Source organism: Gracilinanus agilis, chromosome 3 (genome assembly GCF_016433145.1).
Source record: "Gracilinanus agilis isolate LMUSP501 chromosome 3, AgileGrace, whole genome shotgun sequence".
Taxonomy (NCBI): Eukaryota; Metazoa; Chordata; class Mammalia; order Didelphimorphia; family Didelphidae; genus Gracilinanus; species Gracilinanus agilis.
Genome location: NC_058132.1, coordinates 287,179,066 through 287,202,359, shown reverse-complemented (window position 1 = coordinate 287,202,359; position 23,294 = coordinate 287,179,066). Strand labels below are relative to the sequence as shown.

The 23,294-nt window shown below is 34.2% G+C and overlaps 1 protein-coding gene across 1 annotated transcript in view; it reads left to right on the top strand.

Moving 5' to 3' along the window:
• ARHGAP15 (Rho GTPase activating protein 15) overlaps positions 1–23,294 on the top strand; it is an 817,445-nt gene that overhangs the window by 456,898 nt on the left and 337,253 nt on the right. The window contains exon 8 of the mRNA XM_044669898.1: positions 19,674–19,796. Coding sequence (XP_044525833.1) covers positions 19,674–19,796 — 123 coding nt within the window. The remainder of the gene's footprint in view (positions 1–19,673; positions 19,797–23,294) is intronic.

Here is a 23,294-nt window from a genome sequence, read left to right as displayed (position 1 = left end):
TAATGCTTTCAACACATGTTAAAAGTCCTGAAATTTACTGTACCTGGGAGGAATTAATCATATCTGAACCCTTGGGGACCATATACAAATTTGGGCTTGTTCACAATAACCTATGGGATCATGGAGAATTCTGCAAGCCTCAATTTTCTCATCCATAATTTGGGAGCAATAACATTTATACTAATTTTCTCACAGGGTTATTGTGATAGAAGACATTTGGAAATTTTAAAGCACTATATAAGCTGAGTCATCATTGCCATCTTACTCTGCATTTCTTCCACAGGAACCATGAAGACAGGCTTCCTTTCTGTGGGCTTTCCCCTATTATTCATTAATCCCAATGATTAGTTACTAGTGACTTCTGACCACAACATAATACCCAGCTTGATTGAACACACAATATGAGCTCAAAGCTTAATTCTGGATGCCCAAACTCAGCTCTCTATGGCTTTGACTGATATTCCAGTGAGTCCAGAGCTATCTGTTCTCTTCTTGACTCATGACTCACTACTATAACCTCAGGCAATTCATTTTGCACTCAGAACCATAATGACTACCTTCTTATAAGGGATGTTTTCAGCAACAGGGAGTTCATGAAGGTTAGGTGATTTAAGATCTTAGGGAAAAAGTGCTTCACCATGGCATTTGGTTACTCCAACTTGTACTTTTCACATTCAGATAACCACTTTGACAGTTTTATGGCTCAAATATGGGGTTTGGGTGATTGGACTGGTCAGCCACCCTTAAAGAAATTGATCCTGAAGTTCAAAGGAATTGATAGGCTGGTTTGTAGTTGTTTGTTTGTTTTTAAATTTTATTAGGCTACATGAGTTTCATCACATTCCATTTAAAATATTAATTTTCTCAACAATTAAATACTGTTCAAACTACCTATGCCTTTCTGTTATTTTTCTCCCCTAGTTAAAATTATTTGTGGAAAAAAATCATTACGGATAAAATCAAGAATATTCATGGCCATACTAACTGCTAGAAAATTTAAATCATTTAAAACAACAATAAAGGTACCAAAAGTCGCTCTCCTTTCATGCTAACTGACAATGCAGTATCTTTAACACATACTCATAGAGTCATTTTTCAAATGAGATAATGTACAATAAGATATTATTTTTAAAATCTCTAGAAATATACCATTATAATATATGAAATAAAAGATATTATTCTTATCATAACTGCAGGAGGTTTAGTGTATTGTGCAAAAGATTCTGAGAGGACTTGGGTACAACAAATTATGTACCTTCTCAGGGCCTTAATTTCTTCATCTATGAAATTAGAAGGATGGACAAAGTAGTCTATAAGGATCCTTCCAGCTCTACATATATGATCCTATGAGTTCCATAGATAGAAATGATTTGTTTTTATTTTATATAAACAAGGTTAAGTGACTTGCCCAGCATTACGCAGCTAGTTAGTGGCTAAGACTAATTTGGAACTCAAGTCCTCCTAACTCCATGGCTGGCACTCAGGATAGGGGTATGCAGGGTATTCAAGGAAAGCTAGTTCCTCTAGTATGAGGGTTTGCCAAGCCATTTTCAAAGTTGATTTCCTTCATTAGCGTCCACCTGCCATCTAGCTCTCATCTGTGGCCCCAAGAAGCCATAGCACATAGTCACATCCCAGTCAATCATCTGGCCAGGCAGCTAAACCAGGTTGAAGGTAACCCATAGGTCTCAAATTCCTTGGTAAGTTAGGGAATGTCTGTCCTAGCCATATAAAAACTTCTCCCAATGGAAAAGGTGAATGAGAACAATTTATTCAAATGGCCATGACGGTGGCAGAAGGGAAGGCTTAGAACATGGTTAGATATCAAGAGAGCCCGAGTCCATCCCCCACATCCTGAGCAATCCCTACTTGCTTAACTTTTGTCTTGCCCCTGGAGGTTGATGACTTTGGAAGAGAGAGTGAGGCTGAGGACTATGTGGCTTTCTACCTATTTAAATCCAATTTATGTGCAAGTCAAATGACATCATCAGTAATCACTAGTGATGTCATTTTGGTCACTTAGAGTATGACAGACAAAACTATTATGCACAGAATGTGGATCTACATATAAATAGATTTGAAGACAGATTTGATTGAAGGTCAAGGTTTTATCCAATTTAAACCAAAAAAAGCACCATCTGGTTTCTATTGATTAGAATTCAAGATATTTAACATTCAACAAAAGAGTTAATACATTCATATACTTATCCAGACATTATTTTTAAAATAAGTGCAGGTTTCCTATAAGCTTTGTGCCTCTTTCAAAGGCAAGAAGGTTTTGTGTCATGTTCTCCATTCCATTTTTTTCTCCTTTTTATTTTTTTGCCCATTTAAAAAATTTCTCTTCACATTTATTGATGAAGTCTTCCTAGCTTGATTTTGCAAGTCTGTTTTTGTTTACTAAGAAAACCTATCCCAATATATAATATGCAATCTTTGATATATGGATAGCATGATTTCTCTCTTAATTTATATTGGTACCCTTTGTTGTTGTTTTTTTCCAGTCATTTAATTTTTCAAAATCAGCTGCTACCTTTGCCCAGTAACCCCATTATTAGCAAATCTATTAATGCTGGGAACAGTTCTGACAAAGTTTCACTGACACTCTATAAAGCCAGAAGATGCAAGAGATTCAATACCATGTCAATAGAAAGAGATTTTAATGATGTAACTCTTTAAACTATACCTTAGATTGTATCTTACAATGTACTGGAACTAGGAGTGGGAGAGGAAAGCATTATGTCCCTATTTATAAAAGAAATCATAAAGAGAGCCCACCAAGAGTATACTTCTTGCTTTTTGACGGATATTACAGTGTTGCTTTCTTTTGTTTTTCTTAAAAGTTTAATTATCTATTTCATCTGATTCAAGGAACACATCAAATGCTGGTTCACTGAATCACTCAAAATGTCTTCAGTGGAGGATAATCTATCTATTTTTACATTTTATGTTATTAAAGAACAGTCAGATTGGCCTATTCACTGTTCCCTAGACATGGCAAATCTGTCTCTGTCTTCTACTTGTCCTCACATATGTTTTTATTTCTGCCTTATAGAAACCCTTGCTTCCTTTAAAGCACAATCCAGACTTCCCCTCCTTCTGGTCACACACCCAACTCCCAATTAGCATACCCCTCCTAGGAATTACATTGTACCTTTTTGGCCTTTTGTACTTATTTATGCATATGCATTCCACCAGTAGAAAGTAAACTCCTTGAGGGAAGTGTAAAGTTTCATTATTGTCTTTGTTTCTCCAGTGTACAATACATAATTAGCACATAATCCTTTTTCATTTAGTTGAAATTAATACATTGAACCATACTCTGCTATGGCTATTCTTAATAGAAGATTCTTTATAATAACTAATTTTGTTGAGGACTGTATTACATACTATATATAGCATAAAACAAGAACACTGCTCCTTAAAGATTTCTGAACATTTTTACTGTAACAAGGAGCACATCAACTTAGACATACATATAGAATTTGCTCACAATCAAATATAAATAACAAAATTGACTACAAAAAGCCTGTGGCTGATTTTTAATTTTAAAGATCACATTTTGTGTTGGGCATGGTAATAGAGGAATCTGTCAAATCTGACAATGTTAAAAATTTGACTGGCAAATTTAGCAGATAACTTTCTCTAAGCTTTGGGCCCACTTTGAAGTTCAGAAGAATCAAACTTATAGTTGAATTTAAATGACTTTATTTCAGTCCATCCAATGTGGAATAAACAATGGAACCCCCAAAATTAGACTCAGCTTCTTTCATGGAAAGGGAAGGAACTTCATGGACTCCAATATTCTCCATATTCTTCTTTCAATACTACAAAGTAGTCTGAATGTTGTGGTGTAGCAGGGCAACTTTTCTTACATCAGGCTGGTATAACTTTATGGACTTGAAGTTTCTAGCTACAGATATTTAATTATATGCATTATTTTTGAACTATAGTTATAAGTAGTTTTGGATATAGATATTAAATTATATATATGGATGAATATCACATCACAATTTGTCTACAAGAAAAAAGGAATAAAATCTTCTCATACTGGGATGTTTCTTGATATACCTAACCATTGTATACCTCATAAAATACTGACATATTCCTTGACAAAATAAATCAGATATCTTATCCTAGCTGACACAGACAACCTGAAGGTTCCATCTAATAATTTCCCATAATTTCCTTTTTCAGGTTTGGTTGCTCAGTCATTTTTCAGTAAATAAAGTTATCTATCTGAAATAAAGTCATTTAAATTCAACTACAATTTTGATTCTTCTGAACTTCAAAGTGGGCCCAAAGCTTAGAGAAAGTTATCTGCTAAATTTGCCAGTCAAATTTTTAACATTGTCAGATTTATCTGGGGTTTTCTTGGCAAATAGATGTTTGCCATTTCCTTCTCCAGGTCATTTTACATTTTCTGTGGCCAAATTTGAACTAGGCAACCACCTAGTTGCCCCATAATTTCCCATTACCTGACTTAATGTTGAGGATGTGACATGAGAATGACACTAATATCACAAGCAAAGTGAGGTATAGATCTCAGTAATCTTTTGGATGATAAGATTACTGAAGTGAAACTCAAAGTGACATTCAAGATCATCTAAACCAGGGGTCCGCAACTTTTGGCTCTGGAGCCATATCAGGCTCCACCTTCTGACAGGCCAGTCAGGGCAGAGCCCCAGGATGTGCCCCAGGGGGCCCTTCAGCCCCTGCCCCATATTCCAGCACATTTTGCCTCCATCCTCCTCCTTCTGCAGGAGTTTATGGCTCTCATGGCCAAAAAGGTTGTAGACTGTTGATCTAAACCAACCCCCTAATTTTACAAATGGGGAAATTAAGGCCCAGAAAACTGAAGGAATTACCAAAGATCACTTTGGTAGCAAATAACGGAGAAAGGCTCTTCCTCAGGACCATTGAATTAAAAAGGAATATTTCTTATATTTGTACCATGACAGTTCTCATGATGAATGAAGTCAAAGTGAATAACCATACTGAAAGCCACATATTTCAAAAAGCATTAAGATTTTCTAACCGTTATTTTATTGTTGAATACCCTAAAATCCTCATTTTCTTTTGTCTTGAACAAAAAGTGCAACAGCATATACTTTTTTTTTTTACTCTAGTAGCCTATTTTTTATATTAATGATCCTTCAAAATGGGAGTTACATGATTAAAATAGAGGCTGGCAATTAAAATATCCATAACCCATCTTTGAGTTGTTGTCAAAGTTAAGTGATTCTTGAAGAAATTTAATCACTTAGTTTCTCAGCCTGTTGATGGACACAATATTTCCTTCTTTTTTTTTTTTTAATAAGTATGTGGGGAAAGGCACATTTAATGGTATACTGATTTAATCTGAAAATACCTTTTTTCAGCCCACTGTGATATAGTACCTCATGTGAAGAGTGAGTTATTTGTGAAGCTCATGCTTTTCCCCTTAGCTAAGTCTTAATCCTCAAAACAAAGCATAGCTTGACAAATAAAAACTGATGGCACCTTAATCAGGTTGTATGGCTTCGTTAGGAATAACTTAGACTAATAGGTAGGAATAACAGGGAGGTAGATTTTAACTCAGTTTAAGGAAGAACATTGTCATGATTAGAACTATCCCAAAATAAAATATGTTATCTTGAAAATTAATGCATTACTTGTCACTATTTCATGCAGAGATTCCATAGCTAGCTGGTACAATAGCATGGAGAAGATATTCTTAATATGGTTGGGGAACTGGTCTTGATAACCTCTAAGATATAGTTTAATTCATTCCACAATTTTGTGCATTGAACTTTCTTTACTTTTCCATTTGCTTTTGGTTAGAATGCACTCATTTTCCTATGATATGGGAAGAGTATTGGTCTCAAAGCCAGCAAGACCTGAATTCAAGTCCCAGCCCCCCATACCTACTAGCTGTGTAACCTTGGACAAGTCACTTAACCTCTTAATGGTATAAATTCTATTTAAGAACATAAGCTTCAGACTGGGATTGTTAGAGGGATTTATTGAACATAAGAATTCCTTAATAACAGTGAAATCACAAAGTCCATTTTTTTATTCCCATGGGAAATCATAAGAAGGCAATTGTGAATAGGAAAGGGAAAGTTATACTAGAAAACAAGAGTGAGACTAACTGAGCTTTATGCATTTTGTAATATAAAATGAATAAAAAAAAAGCATTTATTAAGAATCTACTTTATTCCAAAAACTAAAAGTGATAGAAATGCAAAAGCCAAAATAAAGTCATTCCTGCCTTTAAGGAGGTTACAAACCACTGGGGAAGGGGAGAAAGTCCAATATCACTTTATTAAAATATTAGGAGTGTGGTTTGAGTGCTAAACTTAGAGTCAGAAAGACCTGTGTTCAAATGCAATCTTATATAGACTTCCTATCTTCACGATCTTTGGCAAATCATTTAATGTCTTTGGGTCTTAGTTTCCTCATCTGAATAATAAAGCTAGAGTTGATTGCCTCTCAAGTCTCTTCTAAGTCTAGCATCCTATTTTTCCATTTAATTAGAAGCCTTTTAGCCCTTGAAATTGCACATTAATAAGTACATCACAGAACTAAATTCCAACAGACCTTACCCTGATTTCCCTTTTTCTTTTAAATATTGGGGGAACTTCACTAACCAAGCGGTCTATACTTGCTTTGAATTTAGCACAAGTCAGTCTATGTGTGTAGCCTAAAAAATAAGTAGGGCCAAGTAGTCTAGAAAGCTTTGTTTATAATCATAGTTCTAAAGGGTAATGATTCTGTTTTCCTTTGGTAACATCATTGAAACATTAGCTCTCTCAGCATTTCCAAATAAAAAAACATGTAATTGTAACATGGGAATACCGCGAGAACAGCAGCTTGGCAAGAAAAAGAGATATTTCAAAATATGGTCCCAGCAAGAGGAGTTCTGGCAGATGCTCAATTCTGGATCATATTAACCAAACCTTTGGATCTCTGGAAGGCTCGAGTTTTTCTTGGGTCTTCCATATATGCTTAATCGAATGGATAGTGGAAATCCATCAAAACTATCTTTGCTGCCATTTTTCTCCTTGCTATTTAAAATCTGGCATTAAATATGCTGAAATGTCCCATTACAATAACTCTCTGTACCTCTAGAGGTAGTTTTAACACCATAATCACTGTTCCTGATACAAAACTACTTCAAGGTTAGGTTAACACCAAGTCTTCTATGTAGTGATATTTCTTGAAGATCAAATCAAAGATGCCACGATTTTAACCATCCTCTAGAGTGAATAGCTTTAGCATCAATTAAATCTCTCAACCAGCTTAGTGTTTTGCAAAGCCCATGCCAATACCCATGTGAACATTTTTATCAATTACAACTCAGGTTTATATTGCTATCAGAAATGTTAGAACTTGAGAAATAATAGAGATCTAAATAACTGTTTAGATCTGAAGGAAAATAAGCAACCATCAATAGAAAAAGAGAAAGGGGAACAAAATGAAAACAAACTAAAAAGCAAAAATCTTCTGATGCCCAGAAAATTAATCACAATTTGGAGTTACTTTTCCTAGACTTTGCAAAATACGGAATTAGAATGCTTACTCCCTTTCCTCTTTAACCTCTGCTAAATACTTTGGAATTTAAACCTGCCCCTCTTAAGGTACTTTTAATTTTGAATGAAAGATTTGAAACAGGAATAGAAACAACATAGTCATAGGCTTAGAATAAATCCCTGAACTGAAGGATGTTTCACCCTCAGAAAGTTGCGAATCTGAGGGAAGAGAAAAGGCTGAATTTTATTTTTCATAAATGATGGATTATTGTACCATGCTGTGTATTTTCCAGTAAAGTGTCCTTTTATTTGTGCTATGTGATTACAAGTTTCTAAAAGTATGTGTGGGGTCATGTTAGTGCTGTGGGAAAATGGAACAGTGTGCTGTTAAAATCAGTAGTGAAATCAGAAGCAAACTATGTCCTGATTATCATAGGCATGTGTTTAAATTGTACTTTCCTTAATTGGCTATGTTATATTTACTTAAAATGAACAATTTGGCAAGTTTTTCTCCCCTGACAACAGAGAAGCGTAAACTGTTTTATAAGTTTGGCTGTTAAAATGAGATTTGTAAACCACAATATTCTAGGACTTTTGCTGTTATTTAAAGGGACCCTGTAACTAACCAGTGCTTTAAAATTGAAATTTCCTAGGTTTCTTTATTTTATTCATAGCTCTCTCAGTCTCCTTGGTTAATAAAACAAAAGTAGGTCCTACATAACAATTGCTTATAAGTTTTAATTTTCCTCATATGTTCTTTTAAAAGTAAAGTTACATGATATCCAGGGCCTTAAAATTTGTCTTGTTGTGTGAGAATAATCCTTAATGATATCAGAGCCTGAAAGCTAGCTCCAAAATCTGTTTTCTGAAAAGTCTTCAGTGAAGCCAGTTTTGGTGGGCTTGCAGTTGGTAGAGTGGAAAGAACCTTTGGATTAATCGTGAAACATAACTTCGTGCTCTCAATTGAGGTAGTAGAACATAGGTGCCGAATGAGACATATATTTTCAGTTATGACAGCCAGGGGAAATGCCCGGTGATGGGAGGTGTAGTGTCTTGTACGTTTTCCCTTAAACGTATCACCCAGAACTGAACATAATACTTGAAATCAGGTCTAGCCAAAGCAAAATATAATGAAACTTTCCCTTTTGATGCAACTTAAGATCAAATTAATTTTTGAACATTATATTGTTTCTCCAAGGGTCTCTTTAGAATCAAGGTTTCTGAACCTGGAGTCTATGATCTTTTTTAAAATCTATTTTGATAAATCCATTAATCTATTAATTAATTGGTTGTTTTTTTAATGTTATGTATTTTATTTTATCCATTTTAAATATTATTCTGAGGAGATGGAGGTCTCACCAAACTGCCAGTTCCATGGCACAAAAAGGGGCAAAAATCCTTTGCCTTAGAGCTACATCCTATAAGTACATTAGGAAACTAAAGTGATAAAAGAGCAAAATGATAAATGTTGGAAGGGATGTGGAAAAATGGGGACACTAATACACTGTTGGTAGAACTGTGAACTGACCCAACCATATTAGAGAGCAATCTAGAATTATGCTCAAAGAGTTATAGAACTGTGTATATCTTTTGACCTAGTAATGCTTCTATTAGGTTTATTTCCTAAGGTGATTAAGGAAAAAGGAAAAGGATCTATATTTAAAAATATTAATATCATAATTCGTTGTGGTGCCAAGGAACTGGAAATTAAAATGATGCCAATCAATTGGGGAATGGCTGAACAAGTTGTGCCATATGATTGAGATGGAATACTAATGTGCCATAAGAAATGACAAAGAGGTTCATTTTTTTAAAAGCATGGAAAAACCTTTGTGAAATTGTGATGAATGAAATGAGCAGAACCAAGAGAATATTATATACAGCAATAGAAATAATGCTTCAGGAATGACATATGTTTCCACCTCCAGACAGAGAACTGTTAAATAGAAATAAGTAGACATACTTATACACACACACACACACACACACACACACATTTATTTATTTATCTTTTTGTCAAATGATACCTTCATGGGGAGGAGGTCGACAAAGGAGAGAACTATCTGGGTATTTTCATAAAAGAACAAAATAAATAAATTTAAATCATAAAAAAGAAGGAAATCAGGATTAAACAGAGAGAGTGAGAGAGAGAAAGAGAAAAAGAGGCAGAGAGACAGAGAGACACAGAGAGAGAGAGAGAGAGAGTTCACACAGTTCATAGCCAAGTGATTAGGGTAGGAATAGGAATGGAGCCTAAACCAATACCAGGAAGATTTTGGAAAGTCACCAGAATTGAAAGGAGTGGCTTGATGTCTGGTGAAGATTCCAAGAGAATGTAAATACTACAGACAGGTTTCAAGTGATCTCTCAGGATTTCTAATGGGGGAAATATATGAGAAAGAGGGACTCTTGGGGTCTCTGTCTCTGAGAGCAGGGAAGTCTCAGGATTTCTGGCAAAAACATTTATATACTTGACCATTGATATCATTTCTAAAAACTGAAATTCTCTGATTAAGTAAGACTGTGAGAGGATTCTATTGTGAGCCCCCAATTTATAGATGAGGAAATTAATGGTCAGAAAAATTAAGTGATTTGCCCAATGCCACATAGCAAATAAAGGTCAGCATCAGGACCCAGAATTCAAATATAGGACATTCAAAACCTAATATAAAATAAGGCTAGAAACATAGACTGTTGCCAAACTGTGAAGAATTTTGAACTTTTACCTGTTAGGAGCCTAACAAAGAGTTTTAAGGAAAGGAACAAATCAAGTCAGCAGTCATTTATTAAGCTCTTAATATATCGTAGGCAATAGGGATATAAAGTAAGGTAAAGTACTCACAGGTCAAAGAAATGCTGTAATGATAATCAACTGTGAAAAATTTGGCTACTCTGATCAATACAATGATCCAAGATAATTCCAAAGTACTCATGATGAAAAAATGTTATTCACCTCCAGGGACTGAACTGATGAACTCTGAGTGCAAATTGAAGTATTATTTTCTCACTTTCTTTTCTTGCTTTTAAAAAAATATAGCTAATACAAAAAGGTTTTAAATGATTTTACATGTATAATTGATATCATATTGCTTGCCTTCCCAGCAGATAAGAAAGGAGGTAGGAACAAGGGAGAGAATTTGGAACTCATAATTAAAAAATAAATGACTGCTAAAAATAAATGGAATAATGCATATTTAATTTTTTTTAAGTAAGGAAAACCATCCTTGCCCTTGCAGAGTTTGCATTCAAATTGGAAGACAATATATCAACACCTAGGTACATAAAAGGTATATAGAGTTGATAGAAGAGAGGAAAGTATTAGCATTTGGATGGTAAGGGGAACCATAAATAGTCTTGTGTAGTGCCTGACATTTCAACTGAGTCATGAAGGACGATAGGATGACAAGGAAATTAGGTTGGCAAGGAAAGCAGTTTGTAAATTTCAATTTTTTTCTATAATTTTTTAAAATTTTTCTATAAATTTTCTATAAATATCATTGTTCCCAATATCATGATCATCTTATTCTTCTCCACAAAAACTACTCTCCAGTCCATCTAGACTACACAGACTACCTTGCCATTGTTCACTATCATCCCTAACCCTAGAATATCTTCACTCTCTATTTTTGCCTGATAAATTCCTACATATCTTTTAAAACAGCTCACATCATAATTCCTTCATTTAAGCCTTCTCTGATCTCTTTGTCTATAACAATTTTCTTCTTCTGACTTAACATAGCAATTTGTTTTCGTTCCTCCTTAATGAGTACAGTAGGTAATTTGTTGCATTATATAAGTATCTGCATTTGTATGTTACCTCCCTAATAAGCAGTAATCTCCGTGAGGGCAGGGCCCATGTCTTATCTAAACTTTTAGTCTTTCTCAACTCTGTCTAATCTTTAGTACAGTTGTTCATGATATAGTAAGCACTTAGAAAATTTTTGTCCATTGTCAAAGTAGAAAAAGGAAATAATGAATGAAACACCTACTTTGTGTAGAATAGTTTGCTCATAATGTTAAACTTTCCAGTACATATGGAAGTCTAAAAGATAGAATACTTGGAAATATATAACTATTTTCCTTTGGAAATCAGTGCACCTTACACACGTTTCTCACATGCAGAGCCAGATGGTGCTATTGAAAACAATATAGCACACATATCTATCTCCCTAATTAAGAATCTTATCACCATAGTATCTAGGGGTTCCAAAGAGATATGACTAGATACATAATTATTTTTATAATGTAACATTTACATTGCTTTATTTGCAAGGTTCTTTCCAATCATAATTTTTACTTGTTATTAGAAACCAAAAATATATATGTTTTTTTTTTCCTGTGCCTCTATTTTTTTTGTTTTTCACATGAAATGATAATGTTTTGAGTGGAGACTAACTACAGAGCATGTTAACTTTAGTGCCCTCTAAAAAAAGTGGTTATTCCATGATATATAATCTCAAAGGTAGAATTGAAGTTATTCTTATCATAAGGCTGACTTTCTAGATAAGGATATTATCTTCCTTCCACTCAGGAACAGCCAACTCTTACTCGAAAGATATGACTTACATTTAACATGTGAACCAGATGATGTTCCAACTGACATGGCTATTTAAGTCCACTCTCCCCTTGTTGCAAACTACAGTGGCTGAAATAATTACATGATTTGACCCAAATCGAGATCATGCTTATGTGTGCCCCATCATACCCCAGCCCTTCCTTTCTCTTATGTCTTCTTGACAAAATGTAAATTACCCTCGTCATGAATCTTCAGTGTGCCAATGAGGAAGCCTTTGTTCTGTCACTGACTGAATATCACAGCTAATTCATACACTTGATCTTGACATTTAGAAAACAGGTTAGACAGAAAATCACAGAGGTACGACCCATCAGAGAGAAGAGTGACCAATTATGGGCTATGGTAGAAGTCCTTTGCATTTTCTGTTGGGTTCAAATAAAATGCATCCTATATTATCTTCAAATTTTATTTTTTCAATTAACAAAATTTTATTTTTTTCTCCCAACTGAAAAAGAAAAGAGAAGAAGAAAAAGACAGACAAAATCTTTGTAACAAATATTCATAGTCATGCAAAAGAAATTCCTACATTGGCCATATAGAGAGGAAAATGCCTCATCATACACCTGATCTATCTTTGTGAAGTTGACTGAGATGCTTCATCACAGGTCTTCTGTGATTTTGATTGATCATGACATTGGTCAAAGTTGTTTGTCTTTGCAATTTAGTTATTTAAAAATTGTTCTATTAGTTCTGTTCATTTTACTCTGGATCAATTAATATCGCTAGGTCTGAAACCCTCCCATAATTTTTATAATACAATAGTATTTTATTTTATTTCTTTATCATAATTTGATCAGCCTTTCTCTAATTGGTGGTCAGACCATTTTTCTTGATCTTTGCCACCACAAAAGGATCTATATCCATAATATATATATGTGTGTATATATATATGTATATGTATATATATATATACATTCTTTCTCTCTAAATTATCCTGAATTTGCTGTTTCATTAGCTTAAGTGTGTAGGTACTGCGTCCCCTTAGGGAAAAATAATTTAAATTAACCTCACATTTCTGAAGGAAATTCTGCTTAAAAAATGCTCCAAAGGCCTTTATTATTGAAAAGTTTTCCAAATGAAAATGGCCTAGAGAAGACCAATGTCTGGTACTGTATTTGTCCATAGCTACAGATCTAGTATCTGACCCCCTGGTTTGTACTAAAAACCACCACCAAAATTTATATCACTTCTGATTGATTCACATATTTCCAATAGCTCTGCAAGACCAAGTTTGGTTTCCTCATATTACCAAAATGTTTGATACTTTTTTCCTAATAACCACACATAGGATATTTTAATTAAGTCATTCTCTCTGTCTCTCTCTCTTTCTGCTTACAAAATATTCTGGTTTCCAAACGTTTCTATGATCTGACTTCTTTCGATATATTAGCTGCATAACCTACTTACCCATTATCTCTCTTCTGTTCTAACTAGCCTAGATTTCTCATTATCCTTTGAAAATATCCTGATCATCCCATGATTTGTGTCTAGACTGGCACTATTTCCCCCTTTCATATGCTTTTATTCCTTTTCACCTAGAAAATGTTATTCTGTTGAGACCTAGCCCCTGGATTACATCTTCTATTTAGTATTCACTGGCAACCTTACACCATATTCTGAATGAACCTAGTGCTTATTGTTTTTACCACTCATTAGCACCAAGAAAATTAAAACAGCAAGTGGTAGAAGGCATTGAGTGAATCACCACACTGAATCTATCTCATGCCTCAATTCTAGAGCTACCTTGGTTCCCCTTGTATTCAATTCTTGGAATATCACAGTTTTAATATTGTCAGAAACTTGTATTAAATTATAGGAAGTATGAGAAAACCTTATTTCATTGGTTGAACTTAGCCCTGAGTGACTAGGTATCTTGACCACTTCTATGTACTGCTTAGAAACTCTTAACTAAGGACCTTGGTTATGCTTACCAGAAACCCAGTTAGATCCAAAGACTGACTCAAGAAGCTTTCTTATAATTGTATATCTCAAGCAACCAATATGTCTTATCTGAAAATTGAACCTCTGTTGGTCAGTTGATTACTGTTTTCATGTTCCTTTGATTGAATACAAACATTTGGGAGGAGTTTGACACCCTTATTTCTGATTTCAGGGAATCTCTGTTCATTCTCCTCCTCCTAACTTAGAAAATTCCTAATCTTTCCTCCAATTAGAAATCAGATTACATAATTTTGTATCCAGGTTGTTTTCCTTTAATTAGTTGGTCTTATTTGATTAACTGTTTTAATGTATAATAACAAAAATCTGTTTCTCCCATTAAGGTCTAATGCCAAAACTGAAAAGACCTGGTTCTAATTCATTATGCAGTTGTCATTCATTGCTTAATAAATTGATATACACTCATCCCTTCCTATATTGTGGTTCATTTATCATGGCATCGCTATATCATGGGTTTTTAAATATATATAAATATATGTAAATATATATATATATAATTCTGTATCACAGAGTTTTTGCTATATTGCAGGATTTTGTGGATGAATACCATACTCTACACAATAGAAACATAGTACTACTACCACTTGAGCAAGTTTGCCAGTATTGGCTGATGAACTAAGAGGGAACCAACCACAGTTCTGTATCCTAGGTGCTGATTGGCTTAGTGTTTATAAGAGTGCTGGAAAGGTTAATAAGAAGTGGGAAAAGACTTATAGGAGAGTGAAGGGTTTATAAAGCCTTAAACTATATATAAATAATAAAATAAATATAATGAGTTTATTTCGTGGATTTTCACCTATTGCAGGGGTCTCTGGAATGAAACTCCTGTGATAGATGATCACTGTACTTGCAAGGTTGAACCTTAGTTCCTTGAGGGAAAGGACTATCTTTAACATTTTTTTTATTAGTACCTAGAACAGGAGAATTAATTGATCAATTTTCATTGAGTAAACCAGTGATTTTATATTCCTATATATAAAACACTTATTTCTGAACAAATTATTGCACTGCCAGTGTTTCTTTTCCTTTCACTTTTTTCTAACTTATAAGCTCACTAATTTTTTGCTCTCATTTCTTTTGTTATTAGTTTCTGTCTTCTGAGATTAATATGGAACTATACCAAACAAAGAGTTCTCTTATGAAAAATAATTTGAGGGAGCTTGTCACATTCTAGAAATCATTCATTATCCTCTTCTCTGGGAAAAGGAACTCTCTATAGGTTCCTGTTAAATATATGCATTATTAGGGAGAACATGTTAAATTATTTGAAATTATTAAGATTTTCTCTTGAGTTAGTTTATTAGTTCAGCCAGTCACTAAGTAGGGCACTAAGGGAAAGGAATATAGTATCAGAAGAGGTGACATAAATAGAAGTGATTTGGTATACTTTTTTTGTTTGTTTTTTTAAAGGAGGATCTTGATCAGGACAAGTAAGAAGGACTTTTCATGCAGAGTAATAAGAAGGATAGTTAGGGGACCAGAGACAATAACATATGCAGATAGGTAATGTTTAAGAAACTGGTAGTGTTTAACTTGGAAAAAAGAAGATTTAAGGGGAAACAGATGGGGCATGATAGCAATTTTCAAGTATTTGAGATGGTGTTATATACAAGAGGGATTTTCTTTGCTCTCCTCAGCTTGTGTACAGAACTAGGGACAACAGGGAGAGAGAGGAGGAAAAATTAAGAATTGTCGAGATTTAGGCTCACATAAAAAAAAAAACAACAACAAAAAAAAACTTCCCAACTAGTGGAGCTGTCCAAATGTGTATGGGCTGACTAGATAGATAATTGAGCCTCATTACTGGAAATTTTCTTATATGACAATTTAAAGGGAATGTCCACTCCATGAAATGGATTCTGTTTCATCTAAAGGATGGGTTTCATGAGTTTTCAACTGAGATTCTCCAAGGAATAGAAAGTTACTATTGAAGACAATAAGTATCTACATTTACTTGCAGAAGATTTTTTGATAGTGATTATTCTGATGGAATGATAAATTCACAGTTTTCAAGATGTAAAGGACTCAGTAGCCTTCTATTCCAACCTATAATTCTTACCTCTCCAGAAAAAACCAAACCTCTGCAATTTACTCAATATAAGGTTATCTGACCTTTGCTTGAAGACCTCTAATAAGAAGATTCCAGTACCTCCTGTGCCAACCTGTTCTACTTTGGGATAGTTCTAATCGTTAGGATTTTTTATCTTTTAATAAAGCTTTCTTAACCCTGCCCCCTGCCCTCTGAGTAAAGAAGTTCTCCACCTGATCAACGTCTTCCCTAAAATATAATGTCTAAAAAAGTGCACAATTCCAGATGGAGTCTGACCAAGGCAGAATGCAACAATTCTATACCTTCTTCCCCTTATTATTTCATAAAAATCATAGCATAATAACTGACCCATATGAATTTGATAGTCTACTATAAATCTCAGATCTTCTTCAGACATATTACCATTTAGTCATGACTCACAAAACTTGTAGCCATTAACTTTTTTTTTTTTTTTTAATGTCAGAGGGGGGCACTGGGTAGCTCAGTGGATTGAGAGGCAGGCCTAGAGACAGGAGGTCCTAGGTTCAAATCTGGCCTCAGACACTTCCCAGCTGTGTGACCCTGGGCAAGTCACTTAATGTTATTTCAAATAAAATATAGACCCAAGTCAGGATGACTTTTATGGAAGTTTATTTACAATTAGGAAGGTTGAAGGTAGGGAAATTGAGAGAGAGAAATTCTGGCCTGGAGCAGATAAGAATTTAGAGGCCCCAGCAAAGGACCAGATAAGAATTTAGAGGCCCCAGCAAAGGAGCACAGAGGTTAATTAAGCAAGGCTTCTAGCCACAAGGCCTTTTACAATTAGAGAGGCAAGAGAGACCTCCTTGAGGCTAGAGCCTTCTGAAACACCAAGGGAGGAGAAAGGAAGTCAGCCTAACTTACCCACGTGACAATTCAGAGGGAAGCCGCCTGAGGTCTCACCAGAGATCCTTCTACACCAAGTTCAAAGTGCCAACCTCTCTCCACAGGAAGTTACCATCATATTTAAAAGATAGCATCTATCGTCACTTCTTGCATCCACCTTCAATTTCAAGTGGACAAATGGCAGCCTCAATACTGTTTTGGACTGTCCAAAGGGCAGTCCCTTGTTCTTGATTTGTTACTTATTGTCACTTGTGGGTAACTGATCTTCCCCTCTCCACTTAATTCTAAATTGGGTGGGGTGACATTATTTCTGATGGCTAGAGTTTAGCAATGAATGAGGATGAGCTAATTCCATTTACACACTAGCCCTTATCACTCTTCTTCCTTGGAACCAATACACAGTATTGACTCCAAGACTGGAGGTAAGGGTTTATAAAAAAAATAATAAAATGAATTTTAAAAAATGTCAGAAGCAGGTAGGTGGCTCAATGACTAGAGAGCTAGACTTGGCAATAAGATGCCCAGGATTCAACTTTGACCTCTCTAAACTCAAATTACCTAATCCGTACTGTTTTTACTGTCTTGGAAATGATACTTAATATAGTATCAATTATGAGACAGAAGGTAAGGGATTAAATTAAATTAAATTAAGTTAAATGTCAGAATTTACCTTATCACTATAATTGTAATCTTACTATATTCAAGCAACTGTTCTAGGCATCCCAGATCTTTTTGAGAGTTGATTCTTTAATCCAGTATAATAATTTTCTTCTCTAGATACTTGTCTCACACAAATTTGAAAAGAAAGCCTTTATTCCAATTCATTGATAAACATTTCTGACTCAAGTGGAGTCCCACCCAAGCCATCTGTATCTTCTTTTGGTTCTTACTCCAGGGCTTGGGATTCACAGATACCATGTTGCTTCATAAAAATATTATCTGGCCTGTAGGGAAGATGGTGTGAAGGGAATGCTCTGATCTGTAAAAGGTGGTCATAAGTAATTCTCTGAGTAACAAGTAATAATGGAATGTTTTAGTTACATCCAACAATTGTAGATACATGTTATTTCACAAACATCAAATATTTCCAATTTACTTCCCAAGTTCAAACTATATAAAAAAAAACAACAACAATGAAAACATTCATTCAGCCTAGGTTTTCAGTCCTAGCAAATTTCTCAGTTTAGGAAGAAACTTACTCTAAACTTGGACAGAACATTGGGGAAATTATATGTGTATTTTGGACCACAAAAGATGCTTAAATTAGCTAAATTCTATGTAATCTGAAAATCATTTTGAATATACAGTTAGGTGTACTCAGTAATTACCCATAAAATTTCATCCCAACATTTTCATGCTTTTTTATGTCTTATATCAATGTAAAAATGTTTATTAATTATTTTGTGCTAGCTAGTGCAATAGATGGTGGAAATAAAATAAGTAAAAAATATCTACCCTCAAGGAGCACATATTCTATTGTTAGGGAAGGGGTGGTAGAGATAAAATATAGACATAGATAACAAATTACATTTTATAAACCAATTTGAAAAATAGAGCACTTATAACATATACTGAGAGAGCACTGAGAATCCTCTCTCTCTCTCTCTCTCTCTCTATATATATATATATATATATATATATATACAGATAAGTAATTAAAACTTTACTTACTTTATTTTATGCATTCAAAATATTATTCTTAGAAACACAGAAGAAAAATAACTGCTTGAACACATGGTTCGATGGGGATATGATTGGGGATATAGACTCTAAGTGATCACTCTAGTGCAATTATCAATAATATGGAAATAGGTCTTGATCAATGATACATGTAAAACCCAGTGGAATTATGTGTCAGCTACAGGGGGAGGATTTAGAGGGGAGGGAAAAAACATGAATCATGTAGCCATGGAAATATAGTCTAAATTAATTAATTAAATAAAAATTTCAAATTACAAAAAATATATATTATTCTTAGGAGGGCATAGCCTTCACCAGACTTCCAAGAATCTGAAACAAAAAAGTGAACAACTTTTGAGACATAGGATACTCCTTTTATCCTGACAATGTAGCCCAAAGCAAAGTGATTATCTAAGTTTAGATAATTTAATTATCTAAGTAATTGTGAATATACATGCTATTCATATCACAGTTCTGGAATACAAAATCATCATTACTGGTGACCTTTCCACCTCTTAAAGGTTGGAGGGCCAGTGCCCACACAATCTGGAAAATTTACTTAAATTTTTTGACCTTCCTTTCACACAGGGAAAAATATCTGATTTTTTTTCCTTTTCATTTATAGGGTGTTTAAAGTAAAAATAAAAGTGTATATTTGTGGTATTAAAAGAAAATTGTTGATATTATATAATACCATTCATATAGTTTATGCATTGCTGACTGTCTAAACTTTTTCTCTGTTGTCTACTGGTCTTTGTGTGACATCCATGGCTTCTGCAAACCTCACCCAAAATTCCCATTTAATTTCCTTTGTCACCTTTCAATATATTGGACCCATGTTGGGGAAAGTCATGATGTGTAAGGGATACCTGTACTTACCCTTGAGAAAACATCACATGCATTTGTACCCTATATATAGAAGGTCTCGAGGGAGGTAGTTAAATAACTAAGGATCTCAATTTATATTTGCATGAAATAATAACAATAAAAGGGAGATTTACTGAAAGCCTTTCTTTTTTTTTATCCACAGTATTCAGACTACAGCACAGTGTTTCTGATACAAGTGACAAAAGCAGAGTCAAAAGCAGATTGAAGAAATTTATTACTCGACGACCTTCTCTGAAAACTCTACAAGAAAAAGGACTTATTAAAGGTACAGATAGATCTTCTTTTAACATAATGGTTAGAAGAATTACAATTAGGTATATTTTGCTTCTGGAACCTATGCCACAAATTACTCCTGTGTAAAATGACACAAAATATATTCTGGTATTAATTCATTAGTAATAAAGTCATTAGTAATACTAAAAGTAATGACAATAAGGATGAAGATGACATTTAGTATTAATATATAAAATTGTAATATAATATATAAAAAGTGTTTTATGCATGTTGTTGCATTGGATCCTAACAACAGCCTTTTGAAAAAGGTGCTATTATTACTTGCATTTTGCCAATAAGGAAATTAAAGCTGGGTTACGCAGTTAGTAATCATGTAGGACAGGATTTGAACTCAGGCTTCTTTAACTTCAAGTCCAACACTATGCACACAATTATCACCTAGCTGCTTCAATGAAAAAGAAACTGAGGGAAAGACAGCATGATCCAGAGACATAGTCTCTGGAACAATATCATGACATCATTTTTATGGATACCTAATAGGGCTGTAGAGAAAGGAGCAGCATGGTGTAGAAATTTACCCCAACTTAATTTTTTTTGTTTTTTCTATAAGGATATCCATCTGTTGTTGTACAGTGTTCAAGTGTGGGCATACAAAGGTTGGGAGCAATTTGAGTGCTCCAGGGACACTGAGTAGAAGCCCCTCATTTTAGAAAGAAGGGAAACAGAGAACTCCAAAGAAGAGGAAGTGACTAAGTGAGGGTCTGATAATCAGTATTGGGCAGAGGCAGCCAACATTGGGCCAGACTTCTTTGGGGCTAACTGGGGACGGATGGATCAAGAGTCAGAGATGAATCTTCTCTTCTACTTTGGTGAGATGTCCATCTGGCTGAAGTCCAGTTCCTTGTTCTCATAATCTTGCATCATTTGTGAGGGGAAGAGAAGACAGCAGGAATGAGAGGACCAGGAGGGACATGTGTCCTTCCTCTGAGTCCCAACACTTCCTCCTTGGTGAAATAACTTATTGACCTATATCTAATGTGAGTATTGTGTTTGGGAAGTGCCTTGTGTGGTCTGTCAGAATTAAGACATTATCTTGCCAGACCAGAAGAAAATATGTTTCACCTGAAGAATATAGATAACATGATAAGAACACGATAAAGCAGTTTGTCCCAAATTACTTCAGGTAGGTTCCTGTTATAACTTTTTTTCCCCTTGTAGATGTTAAGTTTTATTATTTTTCTAGCATTGAATGAATGCAAAAGATATTGAAGGGGTCAGATAGGTGGCACAGCACAATGAAAGTCAGGTCTGGAGATAGAAGACCTTGAGTTCACATCTGTCCTCAGACACTTCCTTGCAGAGTGATCCTGGGCAAGTCACTTAACCCCATTGCCTAGCCCTTTACTGCTCTTCTGCCCTGGAACAAATTCATAGTATCAATTCTAAGAGATAAGGTAAATATTTTTTTAAAGCTATTGATGGGATGAAGGGCCCTCTAAATTTGGTGCCCTTGGACAATGCCCTTATTACCTGATTTTAATTATAGCACTAACAGCTAAATATAAATATGCCATTTCATAAAACCAGTGGAAATGTGCGTCAGCCATGGGTGGGGGGAGTGTGGGGGGTGAAGGGGAAAATAGGAGCATGAATCATGTAACCATGTTAAAAATGAATATTAATAAATGTTTAAATTAAAAATAATTGAAAAAAAATAAAATAAGATAAATATGCCATTTCTACCTCTATCAATTCTATCAATTTTAAGCAAGCAACCTAATTCTCTGAGACCATAGGAGGGTATTTTGGATCATCTAAGAGAGAGGGACAATGAGAGAGTGACTTAAACACTAAACAGAAACAAACATTCATATGTTCCTAAATACAGATGAAGCTTTTTGTTTAAATGGTGATACTGGGAGACAATTCTCACAACTACTTTATTGAATTATATTAGATTGTTATGTTAGAATTTTGTTCTTTATTGCTTTTGTTTTTAGGGACACATGATCTAACCCATAGAATATTTAAATTTATATCCAAATCAACTGCATATAAAGTTCTTTCAAATTATTTGCCAAAGGACCATTTTTAGAATTAAGATATTACTGTAGTTTAACTTAACACTGAAAAAAATAAGCACATAATCAGTTCAAACCATTTTTAGAATTAAGATATTACTGTAGCTTAACTTACCACTTTGGAAAAAATAAGCACATAATCAGTTCAAACCAACCCAACCTCATGCATAGCTAAAAACCTTGAGATTAACATTGAGTTAAAAAAGTCTTGATTCAGTAGGAGAGCTGAGATCCAATCAGAATTCTAAGAAACTATTAACTTAGATCTTTGTCAAAACTCAAGAGTAATTTCATTGCTGAATATTCTTTTAATGTTGATGGAATGGAATGTCACAGAAAATTCAGATGAGTTAATTGTATATCTGATAGCTCCATTTAATTTTAACATTTACCATCCCAAAGAATTAGGATTCATTAACTGGGAAAATATTATGGAAAATCTATGTGGAATGTCAATTTCACAAAATTCTGTTAGTATAACCAGTGGATTTTTTTCTTCATACAGTTGCTAATTTAAAAATCCAATTTTATTTATTAATTACCACTTAGTTTTAAATATAATTTTCTTTCAAAATTTGAGGTATATGTTTTTATTTAACTGAGCAAAAGGTAACAATCCAAATTTTAAAACACAAGACATGTCAAATTCCAAATTAAAAAAAAATTTATACTAAAGGTGCAGAAACCTTCCTAGGTTATCAATGGTTTAGTCAGAGGAAAAGGAAGGAAAGAGGAAAGAGGAAGGAAGGAAGGTTTAGTCAGAGGAAAAGGAAGGAAAGAGGAAGGAAGGAAGGAAGGAAGGAAGGAAGGAAGGAAGGAAGGAAGGAAGGAAAGAAGGAAGGAAGGAAGGAAGGAAAAAGGGTAAGAAATGAATATTTTAAAATGTCATCAGGGTTGTGTACTTAACTTTCAGCTAGTAGAGAATCCTTGATTATTATATATAGCACTTTAAGTTATAAAAAGTTTTTATACATAACAATAGCAGGGGTATTTATAGTCCCAACTCAAACTGTCAGGTCTTGGGACTGGCACTGCTGGGCCAAAGTTCCATTCTCCTAATTGTCAAGATTGCCTGGGGTAATTTGCAAATGCAAGAGATCTTGCATAAATCCTACATTACACTACATTACATAAAGTTGTAATTATAAGGATAATTTTTTCTCCTTTCTAGATGAATAAAATAAGGCTCTGAGAGGTTAGAAAACTAGTGAGTATAGGAGTTGAGGCTAGTATCCAGGTATCCAGATTTCAAGTCAAATTATTTTATCAAAATAATAAAATAATAATAATACAAAAATAATAAAAAATATTTAATAATATTTCTCTAGCCAATGCATTTTTAACAAAAGAAGAATTATTTTTCAATCTATATATATAATCTTCCTGATCTGGACAAAGAATTTCATTAATAAGATGGAAATGATCATAATTGGTGACTTAATTTTCCT